The 13,903-nt window shown below is 32.6% G+C and overlaps 1 protein-coding gene across 1 annotated transcript in view; it reads left to right on the forward strand.

Moving 5' to 3' along the window:
* LOC145292189 (ubiquitin carboxyl-terminal hydrolase isozyme L5-like) overlaps positions 1-13,903 on the forward strand; it is a 42,733-nt gene that overhangs the window by 1,181 nt on the left and 27,649 nt on the right. The window contains exon 2 of the mRNA XM_080138489.1: positions 9,945-10,008. Coding sequence (XP_079994615.1) covers positions 9,945-10,008 — 64 coding nt within the window. The remainder of the gene's footprint in view (positions 1-9,944; positions 10,009-13,903) is intronic.

Consider the following 13,903-nt stretch of genomic DNA (forward strand, 5'->3'; position numbering starts at 1 on the left):
TAACTTTGAAACGAATATTTTAGATTACTTTTCCATGATTGCAATATTTGTTAAATTGTTTGTTTATAGCAATAGACTTTTTGGTGCTAATCCGTGCTATTTTTTAAATTGTATTTCCGAGTTTAATTAAATGATATGTTTTTTATTATTATTCAATTGTAAGGTGACTAGGTACAAAATACCCTCCCCATGTTAAGAATGGCTTTTTAAATAACGTTATTATTTCAGCACGGATCAATAAGTGCATGAGTATCGACTTTTTTACTAAAAACACAATAGCAGACGTTACTCGATGAATTTTCGTAATTGATCAAGGACCAATTTCAGAACAAATACTACCCGGATGAAGACCGGGAGTTGGCGATTGCGTTCGATTAGTTTTGCTTTATTTATATGAAAAAAAAAAAAAACTAACAAACACTCGAAATGACGGCAATTTTTTAAAACTCGATCAAAAAAAAAGATTGGGATGGTGTTCGTTTGCGAATCTGAGATATTACAATCTAGGAAGTATAAGAAAACTTCTCCCGGAACCTAACTCGCGCGAGAAGTCCAATGCAAAAAAACCCTTTCATGGACATACACAAACGTGCGCTCATTTTTGCCTTTTATATATTAGACTGGGTGTTTGTAGGTGTAAAAGAAAAAAAAGTGTTTTGAATCTGTGATGCACACGAAGGCGGAAAAGAAAGTGAAAGAAAAAAAAAAAGGTGTTATTAGGGAGGCTGGAACCCGTGACACAAAGGCAGAGCGGAAAAAAAAGTGAAAGAAAATATGACATTTTACCGCTACGCTGGAAAGACATAGGAAGTGAGAAGCGTTTAAATTTAGCAATGTCAATCAAAAAGTGACTTGCAGATACAAACGTTGGCTGGAGGCCAGTTAAGTTTTGGCCATTTCATTTATTTGTTACCCTTACGATGTTGGAGAAAATCAGCTCCCCATAAATGAGGAGTGTCCAAATGAATAGTAGTTTTCTGAAATGAGGAGTTTTTCCCAGATCGATCAAAGTTGATTGCTTTCTTGACGACCCGACATGAAAGGCCGAAAAGATACTTTCACTTTTTTACGAAAAAGCCAAACAAACACTGGAGAAGATGGAATTGTGTGAATTTTATAAAAGTCAATCAAAATAAATCTAGAGATGACGTCCTCTCATAAATTGTAGATATTATAATCTAGGTAGTATATAAAAAGTTCTAAAAAATAGTTACCCCTCCTCCCCCAGAGAATCCTGGCGAAAAAAAGCCTTTGCTGGACACAAAAATGCGCGCAGCCGTTTTGTCTTTTATCTATATAGAGGGGGAGAATACTGAACAAGCACCAGCAGTTCTGCCTAAAATATCTTCATAATAGTAATTAGCCACTAGGTGGAGGAGCTTAAACCATTTTTTTTGTTTTGTTAACAAGCCATTTTTATGGCTTAAATTTAACATCTTATAATAAGTATTTATTTACCCTTCTCTTACCACCAAGAGTAAATGTGACGCGCGGTTGATTTGATGTTGGAAATCCAGCATCCTCCTCCCCCAAAGGGAGGTACTTTGGATGGTGGCAAAAGTTGCTGTAATCAGACCCTGTCAGCATTCTTTGGTTGAGGCTATCTGCAATACTCCTACACCAAAAGGAGAAGATAATGTCTGGGAAGATGATATTCTGAGACCGAAGAAACTCATGTTTCATTTAGCATTCTCAATTTTTCGTTTTTTTTTGGGGGGGGGGGACGATTATTGTTATTTAAGCATATCTATTTCTACTTATATATAAAAGCAGTTTATCTGTGTGTGATTTTGTTCCCTATGCACTCCAAAATGGCTGGGCTGATTTGTTTTTAATTTCACGCAAATGTACTTTATATGTCTGGCAGAGTTCTTAGATAGGTTTTGTATCAATAATCAAAAAATCTGATTAAAGAAGGAACAATCTGATTTTGACCAAAGTTAACACCCTTATACAGCCGAACATTACTTGTGCATTTCTTCTTGTTTTTTTTTGTTTTTTTTTTACAGAAGGTTTATCACTGCACAAGCAGAAGTGCCTGGCATTAAAATCAACAGTAGGTTATTTGATAAGATAGGGTTCAAAATGAATGTTTCTGTTTAGAGTTTTGGAACCATGATACGTGACTTTTGCATTTTAAACTTTAATTCAATTCATTGTATAAAAAATAATTTAATAAAATCAACAATAGATTTTTTACATTGCAATGTAGACTACAATGTATTGTGGACTAAGTCACTGCATGTAACTTCCTCCCAGTGGACTGCGCTAGATCCCTGACTAGAGCAGACAATCAACATTGTCTGCAAATCAACATTGATTGCAAATGGATAATTTTCACTGATTTTGATGACAATAAAAGTATCAGAAGTGTAGAATAGTTGTTGATTCTCATTCAACCCTGGGCAACGTTATGTTTCCTTGCTAGTTAGTTATAAAGAGCTCAGTAAATGGTGCTCAAAACTGTTTGAATTATGCAAATATCTCTAGTAGTTTAAAAGCTGTGAGGATTGAAGGCTTTGAAATTTGGGGTTCAAATTGACGTTAGATACAAAATTTGACATCATGAACCAATTCACAAGAAATGCAATCATTGTGTCATCATTTCTTTATTCTTGGAGCAAAAAGACCAAAAGATTGGAAAGAAAGCAAAACGGCACGTACACCCATATGTTACGAACATTGTTAAATATATCTTGACAAAAAATCATCCCACAAAGCAGCAACTTTATGGTAACCTACCTTCCATATCTACTACCATCAGCGAGCGATGTTTACGATTTGTTGATCACTACCAAAGAAGTAAGCGAGAGCTAGTGAGAAATGTATTGTTTGAGGGCTCCATGACACTGGCACACAAGCATAGGACAAGCTAGATCAATTTTCAGCAAATTACACACGATTTCAACAGTGATTCTGAAGATCTGAGGCAGCTGATGGAAGACAGGAAATCTGGAGAGAGTCACATTGGTCTGGGCAAAGAGCTCGACCAGACAGATAAATAAATGAAACGATCTCAATAAAACTTTGCATCATTATGTAAAATTTTATTTTGCTTTTGATCTGATCCTATATATATATATATATGTGTGTGTGTGTGTGTGTGCATATATGTAGTCTAAAGAAGCTTTGAATAAAAGAAATGTAAAAATAAAAATGGAGAATGCAGGTTAAATCTCCCCCCCCCCCCAACAAAAAGAAACTAAATTTAACCTATCGCAGACTTAGCACCTACATAATCCGACTTCTAAGAAGTTTATGACAAAAAAAGAATTCATTTATATAAGGAGAGGAGGAAAAAAGTCATAACTAAAATTGTTAAATAGAAATAGCACTTGCATAAGCTAATTTCTCAGACATTTTAGATTTTGAAAGAGAATTTAACTACATAAGGATGAAAAGAGAAAACTTTCACTAAAATTTAGTAAATAGAAAATGGGGATCCTCAGCTGCTTACCATGTGGCTGTTTTGGAGATTTAAAAACAGGACAGCTGTTTAATACATGGCTCTCCAGTGGATAATACCACTTCCCCAATAAAAAAATGTAGAATAATATGGTTACTATTTATGCAAATAAATATATATATATATATATATATATATATATATAATAAAAGATACATATAGAAAAAAAATGAAAATAAAAAGATAAGCTAATAATATATGTGTATATATATATATTATACATATTATTTAATAAATATTGATGTTCATAGTTAAAAATATGTTTGTGAAATCTAACTGTTCAAATTAAATTAACTGGAAATGGATCAAGCACAGGTTGGTATCTAAACCAAAAATTATCGAAAATTATCAATTAAAATTTTCATTAAATGTGTTTGTGCCAATGGAGAATCTGAGATCTGTATATCTATAAAAGACTTGAAATTTGGTATATAGGATATTCAGACGTGGGAAGCTTTTTAATCGGTTTTCATAAAAAAAAGGACTGCTAAGGGGTAAAAATTGAAAAATTGGTACTGTGAGGGGGGGGGATCATTGGATTTTTATCTGTTTGTTAACTGTCACGACTGCACATGCGCAAATCATTCAGATGACAGCTTCCTTATGTTAAGTATAAATAGGTTTGAAAACATTTTTTAAAGATCGTGGCAAGTTGGCTTCATGTTTATTATACTTGACTCGCTGTCTTTAGGTTTTGGTTTCAATCTCAGTTTAAGTATTTTTTTAATTTTTTTTACTTACAAGAATTGAACTATTTAGAAAAAAAACATAATACTCACATGCACATCTCAGTTTCTTTCCGTTTTTTTATTTCATTTTTTTATTTCATTTTTTTTTTTCAAAGAATTTAACGTTATGTTTAATACCAGGCAACACCAGGTACATCTAGTGTACAATACAACTGATTAATATTTTTAATTAAAGCTCTACTTGATGATTTTCTGTAATTTTTTGTATAGATACCTGTTTTTGCCTGCTACATAAATATATCAAAGAATTTTCCTGTTAATTTTGAGCTACCATGTTTCACGTGTGTGTATTTCTAAATACAAGAACCTAAATATTCTTTTCTCATTCACGATTCATTTTCAGTTGTAAAAGGTAACTATTCGATTGCTTTGCAACCAAAATCTGAGCAATTTCATCAATTGGCCAACTTCAATACGACAAGCAGAGAAATAAATCTTATGTCGTTTTTTAAAATTTTATTTCATTTTTTTTATTCAATTTCCACCCCAAACAAGGTACAGTGCCATTTTGAAGTAGGGGGCTATTATCAGGGACATAAGTTGCAGGGGTATTATGAAGGGAGTTAAGTAGCAAGATGTCTGTTCACATTACACTTGAACTTCTGCATGTCAGTACATTCGAGAAAGCAAAGTCCCGGATTTCCAAAGTCTAGCAGTTCTGGGAAAGAAACTATTGGAGTAGAAGGCTTTTCTTACATCTAGTGATCTCTATTGTGTAGGGGTGGGATTTAGCTGCTTGTCATGGTTGTTTACGTCGAGGGGATACAAGTGCTTGCAGTTCATCAAAGCATTCACAATTAAAATACTTGTAGAATAGGCAGAGGGATGCAACATTTCATCGATGGGACAGAGGCTGAAGCTTAGATGACAGTGGCAACTCTTTTGAACCCTGTCTAGGAGTGAAGACTAGTAGCAGATGCATCAGCCCAAATGTGACAACAGTACTCCATAGATGGGCGAATGATAACTATGGTGACATCAGCTGGAATAGAAACCAAATCATATAGTGCTCCAACCTTAGTCATTACCATCAGATAGATAAGAAATAGTTAAAAATGAACCGATTATAAGGTATAAATGTATATTTACACATGCATACAAGATCACTTTAAGTTGACTTATGCCTGCCAAGCTCCAATGTTTTTCACTTTTGACCCCTTAGTGCTATTTTTATCAGCTAAAAACCAAATTAAATTTGTTCCACAGATACAAATCCCCCTACATATTGAGTTTCAATTCTATAGACCAAAAATTGACAGAAGAGTTTGGTAGAGACTGTTTCTCACAGACATACAAGGTCACTTTTCTGCATATATAGATATGTTATCCTATGTGTTTATTTTTACATGCATAGATGATGTCATCAAAGTTGAAGACAAGTCTCTTATGATGCCTTTCATTAAAACAGATTGAAGACATACTTTGACATCACAAAAGACTGATGTCATTCATTAATATGGATCACAAATCATTTATGTGGACAATGACTGTAAATACATATCCTAGACAAATTGTCTAGTTTTTTTTTATAGTTTTTTTTTGTTTTTATAATAACAACTTCCCACAAAAAAAATAATAAGTAAATAAATAACACTTTTATTTAGTTTTAATTTCTTTTAATTTATGAAATTTCGAAGCGCTGTTTCAAAAAATAAAATTAAATAAAATGCAAGGATATAAGACAACAAGACATGTTGTACTACTACTACTACTACTCCTTGGCATTTTGGCCAAGATCAAAGTGTAGTATCTGTTCTTCAGATGCTGCACTTCCATTTCTTATTCTCTTTCGGTGGAGGAGCAGTCCTTCATGACTGAGACAATTTTTTATTTTTGTACCTTTTCTCCATGTTAAAAAACGACCCTGGTGTCTAACTCTGCCCCGTGAGGAGGCATAGTAAATAGGTATTACTACTACTACTACTACTACTACTGCACGTTTATCGTTGCTGGTTTTGCAGAGTTTGAGGGTTGGACATTTGGGTCGGCTACTTGGTCAGAATGGTTTTTCTCCACTTGATTCGATCCATTGCCAATGTTTCTGTTAACCTATGTTTTAAGTCCTGCCTGATGTTATCGCTCCGCCTCTTCCGAGGTCAACTATATGGGCATCAAAGTTAATGATTTGTCTCAGCCACTTGTTGATTGTCGTGCATTAGATGTGGCCAAACCATCTCAGTTTATTCCAGCCTTGGGTCTCATCTACTGAATTGATCAAGCCTGAGTCAGCTCATTGAGAGGAGTTCTAAATGAGCTGAGATCAAGGTTTGATCTCAATGCAGTCGATGAAACCCTATGCTAGAATAGACTGAAATGGTTTGGCTACATATTACAGTAAAAGAATTGAGTTCACGTTATTGGTTTTGTCTTTTAGTCTAGTTTAACCTGAGAATTTTGCCAGAAGTAATAAAAAATAATCACTCAAACCGCCAGAACTAGTGATTATGTCATAAACAAAAATAAAACTAAACTAATTGGTCCTAAATGTCCTAAAGCTTTATCATTAAATTACAATCAATATTTATTTGTAAATAGGCTGAAAAGTGGAGAAGACTGAACTTATCTCAACTAATTTAGCTAGTTGCATTCATTGATGATAGCAAGCACCAAAATCCCTCAATTGTACAATTCATTATTCACTGAAACAAAATGACTCGATGAACAACCTCTCTCTCTCTCTCTCTCTCTCTCTATATATATATATATATATATATATATATATATATATATACTTATATACTCGCATTTCAGCCCTAGAGGTGTATGCTGAGCAAAAAAACAAACAAACAAAAAAACGGTCACTTTTTTAAAATTTGACCCCTATTATGACCCCTTAATATTTATTGCTTTGGGCTCAAATCAAGTTATTAAGTTAGATCCATGTCCAAGGAACCTATATCTAAAATTTCAAGTGTTTAGACCAAAAATTGTCGGAGGAGTTTGGTAGAGTTCTCAAAAGTCAAATCGTTGAACTTTGACCCCTTAATCGTCAAATTTCTGGCCGAAATCCAGTCACATCGATTTTTTCAAATCTCAGTACCCTGTATATCAAATTTCGAGTCTGTAGACTTAAAATTGACAGTTATTGCATATGGAAATGTACACACACACACACACACACACACACAGACGCACACAGACAGACAGACACTTTCACTTTTATAGATATATAGATAGAGAGAGAGAATTGCAAAGATGAATATAAAGATTCTCTTTAAAATTGGAATCTATCAAGATAATCAAAAGTTCAATATACTAGATAAAGCAATTGAAGAAATAAAAAAGAAAATCTGTGAATATTATTGAATACAACTTAATTATTTGATTTGTCAAATTTGAACAAATTTTTTATGCTGCACTTCACACTTAATTTGTTTATGCTTGCAATCCAGATTCTTTCAGCTTTACGATTTTAAGAATTAATTGATTGACTGGTTAATTTGTTGATTGATTTTATTATTTTGTTCAAAATGTCTTATATTTTTCACAAAAATGTTTCTTATATAAAATTTAAAACTTAGAAAGACCAGACGAGTGTGAGATTGTTTTTAATAAATATTGCTATTTATTAAAATAAAATTGAATTTTTTTTTTTCCAAATTGTCAAATAATAAAATATTTATCTTCAGGAAATTGTCAGTTTTTTTTTGTTTTGTTTTTTTTTCCTCCTTTTTCTTCCTCTTATAGCTATTACACACTCGTTTGACAGACACCAAAATAATCGGACATATAAACATCATTTTGACTTAACTCCAATCACCTCAAATCATGCCAGGACTTATCACCACTATGGCATATAAGAGGAAGAAAAAGAAAACAAAAACAAAAAAAACGACTGTCCAATTTCATGAAGATGAATACTTTATTATTCGAAAATTTGTAAAAGAAATTTCAATTTTATTTTTAATAAATTTATTTATATTTATTAAAAACTATATTTATTCAAAACAATTTCACACTTGTCTGGTCTTTGTAATCTTAATTTATTACTGTTCTCAAACAGTGGATTCCTTTTACTAGTTTCTTATATATATATTTTTATATATTTTCAAATTTATGCTAAACATTGTTGCATGAAAAGTGTATATCTTTGAAAATCAATGAGTTAAAAATTTTTCATTATTATAATTCCTTCTTTGAATTTGATGCATCAATAAATATTGTAATTTTTTAATTTTATTTTCATCATCAATTTTTCCTATTTCTTTTATATAGAATGAAGTGGGAAGTTTTAGAAGAATAAAAAATCTTACACAAAAAATAAGAATATATAATGTAGGAATCTTGCACTTTCTATTTGTGTCAGTTAATTATATTTGTCAGTCAAATAGTTGATGCATGTCTTGAAAGCTTTATTCATCATGCATTTTCTTTTCAAAATTATAAAAGCAGCCACACATCTCTAACAAATCAAATCACCAATTATTTAATTGGGGGTGAGAAGGGGGTGGAGAAATAGAATCATACTCTAGCTAAGTTATAAAGGAGACTTAAACAAAGTCAAAACCCTAAACTAGTCTTTATCCAAGCCTGGAAAATAAAGCATCACTCACCTTATTCTTTGGACCTTGCACCCACAGATTTCTGTCTATTTTTAAATAAACAAAATTATTTGAACAGTATGCAGAGGAGGTAATTGAATGGGTTAAAGCAGGCATAGAAGTATTTGTCCCAATGTGGAAATTCCATAGTAAACTCCCATTCTCCCCAAGCAAGTATTCCACTATCTTAACCATAAGCCAGTTACAAATAGACAAAACCTCATAGACCAAGAAACCACTCTAAGATTCTTCCGGGATGTAGCAGATGACAGATAATGACAATTGCTTAAAGCTGGGTATCTGACTAAGAGCACTGAAGCCTTTGTTTATACAGCACAGGAGCAGGAACTAAGAGCAACTGTTCAAGAAAGTAGTTCAAGGAGAAGCTGTTGCTGCAGAATGTTGGGTTTGTGAAAAGTTTTCTGAGTCGGTTGAGCACCTTAAAGCAATATGTAGTGGATTGGCTCAGAGGGAGTACCGCAGAAGACATGATCAGATGGTGCTTTACTTGAAGTTTGGGGTGACGTGTGTTGTGAAGTTGTTTGAGGAGGTGCCTGAGAATGTAAGAACTAACGTGAATGACATTGTGGAGGTATGGCGGGACAAAAGCATCATGATAGCTAAACAATTGGAACATAATCGCCTCGATTTGGTAGTCATTGACAGCGTCTCAAAGAAGTGGCAAATCATAGACTTTTTAGTGCTCTTGGGACAGGGACATGATTGAGAATGAGAAGTATGGTAATTATGTTCTGTTGGCCTTGGAGGTATGACATATGCATAGAGTTAAAACTCAAGTAGTCATGTTGGTAGTAAGTACGCTGGATATGGTATCAAGTCGTCTGGAAAAATATTTGAATAAAGTAGAAATCTGTGATGTGTTAGGTGGTCTTCAGTCCTCTGCTATTGTAGATACCAATAATATCCTTAGGAAAACCCTTGATCTTTGAAGCTCCTGATTTGGAGTCAGGATTAAGGGAGAGTTCCCAGAAAATGAATTCCATCTCTTTTCAAGGAGTTGTTATTAAAATGAAATCATATTATTATAAACACAAATCAGGTTGACTTCAGCTTTTTATTATACAAGATTTTTTTTTTATTTCAACCAATAAAATTTCAGAAGCTAAGTTCTCACCATTTTTAGTTGTGTAATTGAAATGATTATAAATTGAAATTCTTTTACAACAGGTGTGAAAGGTATTCAGGTCGAAGAAATATGGAGTTTGGATCCTGACAGTTTCAAGAACCTGAAGTGAGTTTTCTTTTTTATTTTATTCTGGTCTAGATATGATAACATCCATTTTACACATTGGTATATGTTGGATAGCTTTTAAAAATTACAAAATTAAGTATTAAATATTATTTTCATTTTTTGTTAGTTGAAAATAAAAACCATTAAAAAAAATCTTTTTTACTTTATTTTACTGCTTGTTAGGCTAGTCGGTAATATGTACATCAAGGGAACACACGTGCTATGAGCTCATCAAAGCAATGCCATTGAAGTACTTGTAAAACAAGTAGTGGAGTGCAACATTGCAGTAATAGGACAGAGGTTGGAACTTGGTGAACAATGTGAAACCTATTAGATTTGAGACTCTCTTTTTTGGATTCTGTTGAAGAGTGAGAGACTACTGGTAGATCCACCAACCCAGATGTGGCAACAATACTCCATGCATGAACGCATTGTGATTTCGTAAATTATGGGATGCTCTCTAGTGTGAATAATTTTCTAGCATGTTAGAGGGAACCCACCTTTGCAATTGGCAATATTTGACAATATCCTCAATGTATTTGTTTCAGTTCATGTTGCTTGTGAATGTTAAGCTGAGAGGTTTGAAAGATGGACTTTGGAAATACAGAATTTCATTGTTATTTTTTTTTTTTTCTCCACAAAATTTCCATAGCAAAAAGCTTGGTGCTTATCCAGATCCCCTCGCCTAGAAAAATTAAAAATAAACAAAAATCTGTATAATATACATACCTATGACCAAAAGAAAATATTATACACCAAAAATCACGTAAATTGATCAAGTAATTTTTTTTTTTTTTTTTTTTTTTTTTAAGAAAATTTTTTTTTAAACAAATTAACATTTTTCCAATTCCTCTCCCCCCTTAAGACTAGCATTTTAAAATCTAGCGAGTGTGAATTATTTGGGGTTATCTCCTCAGACTGTTTTCAAGATGGCGATACGTCAGTGTCCAGGGCAGTTGTTACTTTCATTAAAACAAATTTTTTTATATTATTTGTTTCATGATATCACTCAATCATTAAACCAAAGTGTTAAAAAAACTACAACTAATTTTGTTATGGAAATGTTTTAATATCCATTTATGAAATTATTGGACATAGTTTACAAAACTTTTAATACATAAGATCGTCGCTCATTTATAAAATTGGATTTTCTTATTTAAAAATAAAAGTACTTGATCAATTTACAATTTTTGATGTAAAATATCTTTTTTTTTTCTGTCACGGGTATGTACATCATGCAGATTTTTCTTTTATCTTTGTTTTTACGTAGGAAGAATTCTGGAAACGATTGTACAAATTCATTATTATGTGGCGTGAACAGATTATTTTCTTTCTAAAGTCAATCATGGAAAACTATTTGTACTTGAAATACTATTCGCCTTGATGGGTTGCACCGGCTGCATCTATCCTTACTACTTCATTGTTTATGAATGACTGAACAAACCTGATTTCAAGTTGATGATTAGGTGATCTTTAATCACTTGCTGTTGTTGCATTGTAGGTTTGACGACATAAATTAATGAAAATATCTACCGAGTTTATATATATATATATATATATATATATATATATATATATATATATATATACAACTGTAGACTTTATTTAAAACAAGAAAGAACATTTATACATTTTTTTTTTTTACAGTCAATAGCTTGTGGTGAAAAATACATAAGTCCATATGCGTGCGTGTGTACATGCGTATTGTTGATCTTTGCCAATCAGGTGTGAACTGAGATTAAATATTTTGTTTAAAGTTGTTACGGAAGTAATTCATAATTGTAGAGTTTGTTTGTTCATGATTTTACAATGTTTGGGCTTATCTTGATAAAGCTGGAATGTATGCCAAAGTTCATTGCATTACAGCATCGGTTTGTGTGTGTAAAACACACTTGGCGCACATGGTGCACGTTGTCCCTGGTCATGTGTCATGGAAGAGGGAAGGAAAAAGAAAAGGAAAAAGAGAGAAGAGTAAAAGGGGAAGTTAGTGTCAACACCTATCTACCAGAGGCTCGGCCAAAAGGGCGATAATTGCTTATTCTTTCCCTGTTACAAATTGTGTCTGTGTTCACTTTGCACAAATCTATTTGTAGATTAGTTTTAAACTGGTATATCTCTACGCTGTTTCTACAGATATCCTTTCTTAGAACTGCACGCCTGTAGAACTCTTCCATTTGCCTGCTTTCCAGTTGACTACAATATAGTCGTCTTCTAGTCTAATGTAAACAAGTTCTTGAGCCGTTCCTTTTAAGTAATCCAATTTACCAAATTTCCACTACTTACAATTACCATGATATTGTGCCATTGACTACTGTACACTCTTTAACTTATCCTCGTGTAGCCTCTGGGCCTTGACTCCTATATAAAAAAAAAAAAACCCCAAAAAGCCGCAAACTCCATAGATATAGTGACCTAGGTTGAGTACCAAGTCAGCTTTTATTGTCATTAGCCAGGTTTTTCTTGGTCCACCACAAATTTTGTAATGTTGTCCAGGAAGCAACACATTGTAGCCTCAGTCGCAAAGGAGACAAAGAAAAGAAAAAAACCTCAACTTGCTTTTTTTGTTGTACAACGACATTTATTTCCTCATTCTCTCATTACCGCTGTGACGTTCCTCACATGATCATCTTCTTGTTACGTGCTCTTGAATGTCATCCATGTCTCTAACGTGATCCCGAATGTTATATTCTCGTCTTTAACGTGATTTCTTTTTTGAAGTTTTTATTTTTCCTATCAGTGACGTCATTTTGCATACACACGTTCTCGCTATGTTACACTTTTTCCAGCCCTGTTAGTGAGCTGAGGCAATATGTTCATAGATAAACTTTCCTGGTTGATGACGAAAGGTATAGCCAAACTAGTATAGATATATCATATCAAAAAACAAAAATACTTAAAAATCTTTATGATGTAAGTACCTATAATCATATTCCAAAAGTCACAAAAATTGATTGAGTAGTTTTATTTTTATAAAGAAAATAATTTAAAAAAAATTTAATGATTAATGGGAAAGTGATGACATTACAAGGCTGATTGCACATTTTGCAAGTTTTAATTTAATTTATGTGGAATTATGTGCCGTTGTTTCTTCAAGGTCATGATGGGAAATTCATATTGCTGACTCATAAAATTTGATTTTCTTAGTTAAAATAAAACTACTTGATCAATTTCCATGATTTTTGGAATATGATATTTTCATTTCATCATCAGATTTTTTATTTGTTTTTTGATATAGGGGAATTCTGGACAAGAACCAATATTTTCAATCTATTGTAAAATTTTAAAAAATTGCTATTTCACAACTACTATTCTTATGCTGTTTGTTATATTTGCAACATTCTATCCATTGTAACTCTCAACCTTTTTTATGTCCATCTTTTCAAACTTGCTAACCTTTCAGGAGAAGCCAAAGCCTGTGTAGATTTTCAAACTGAACCCTTTATTTAATCTATGGGTATAGATTGTCAAAATCACTCTAGACAAGGCATGAAGCAACTTGATGTAAGAAGTTATCATGGTAAAAAACTAACCAATGATAAATGCTATATATGGATAGATTCCAACCTAGAACACAGCAATTCTTCCTCCTTTGTCAGAAATGTTGCTCATGGAACTGTAAGGAAAGCAAGAATTATGACACTGGAAAGTAAACCACACTGTAGGTCACATATCTAAATTCTGAAATATGAATAGATTTGTTTGAAAAAATATTTCACAGTTGAAAAAAAAAAAAAGTAATAAATAAAAGATTAAAGGTAACAGTGCAAAAATGTCCATTGCATGTGTGTACCCACTTCGTCGATTGGTGAAAATGTACCTGCCCTTTTTTTTATTTTAAAAAATTTTTTTTATTGATTCTTGATTACAGTGAATTCTTAATCATGTGTTTTTTTTT

This window comes from Euprymna scolopes, chromosome 13 (genome assembly GCF_053919585.1).
Source record: "Euprymna scolopes isolate OS-2025 chromosome 13, ASM5391958v1, whole genome shotgun sequence".
NCBI classification, from domain to species: Eukaryota; Metazoa; Mollusca; class Cephalopoda; order Sepiida; family Sepiolidae; genus Euprymna; species Euprymna scolopes.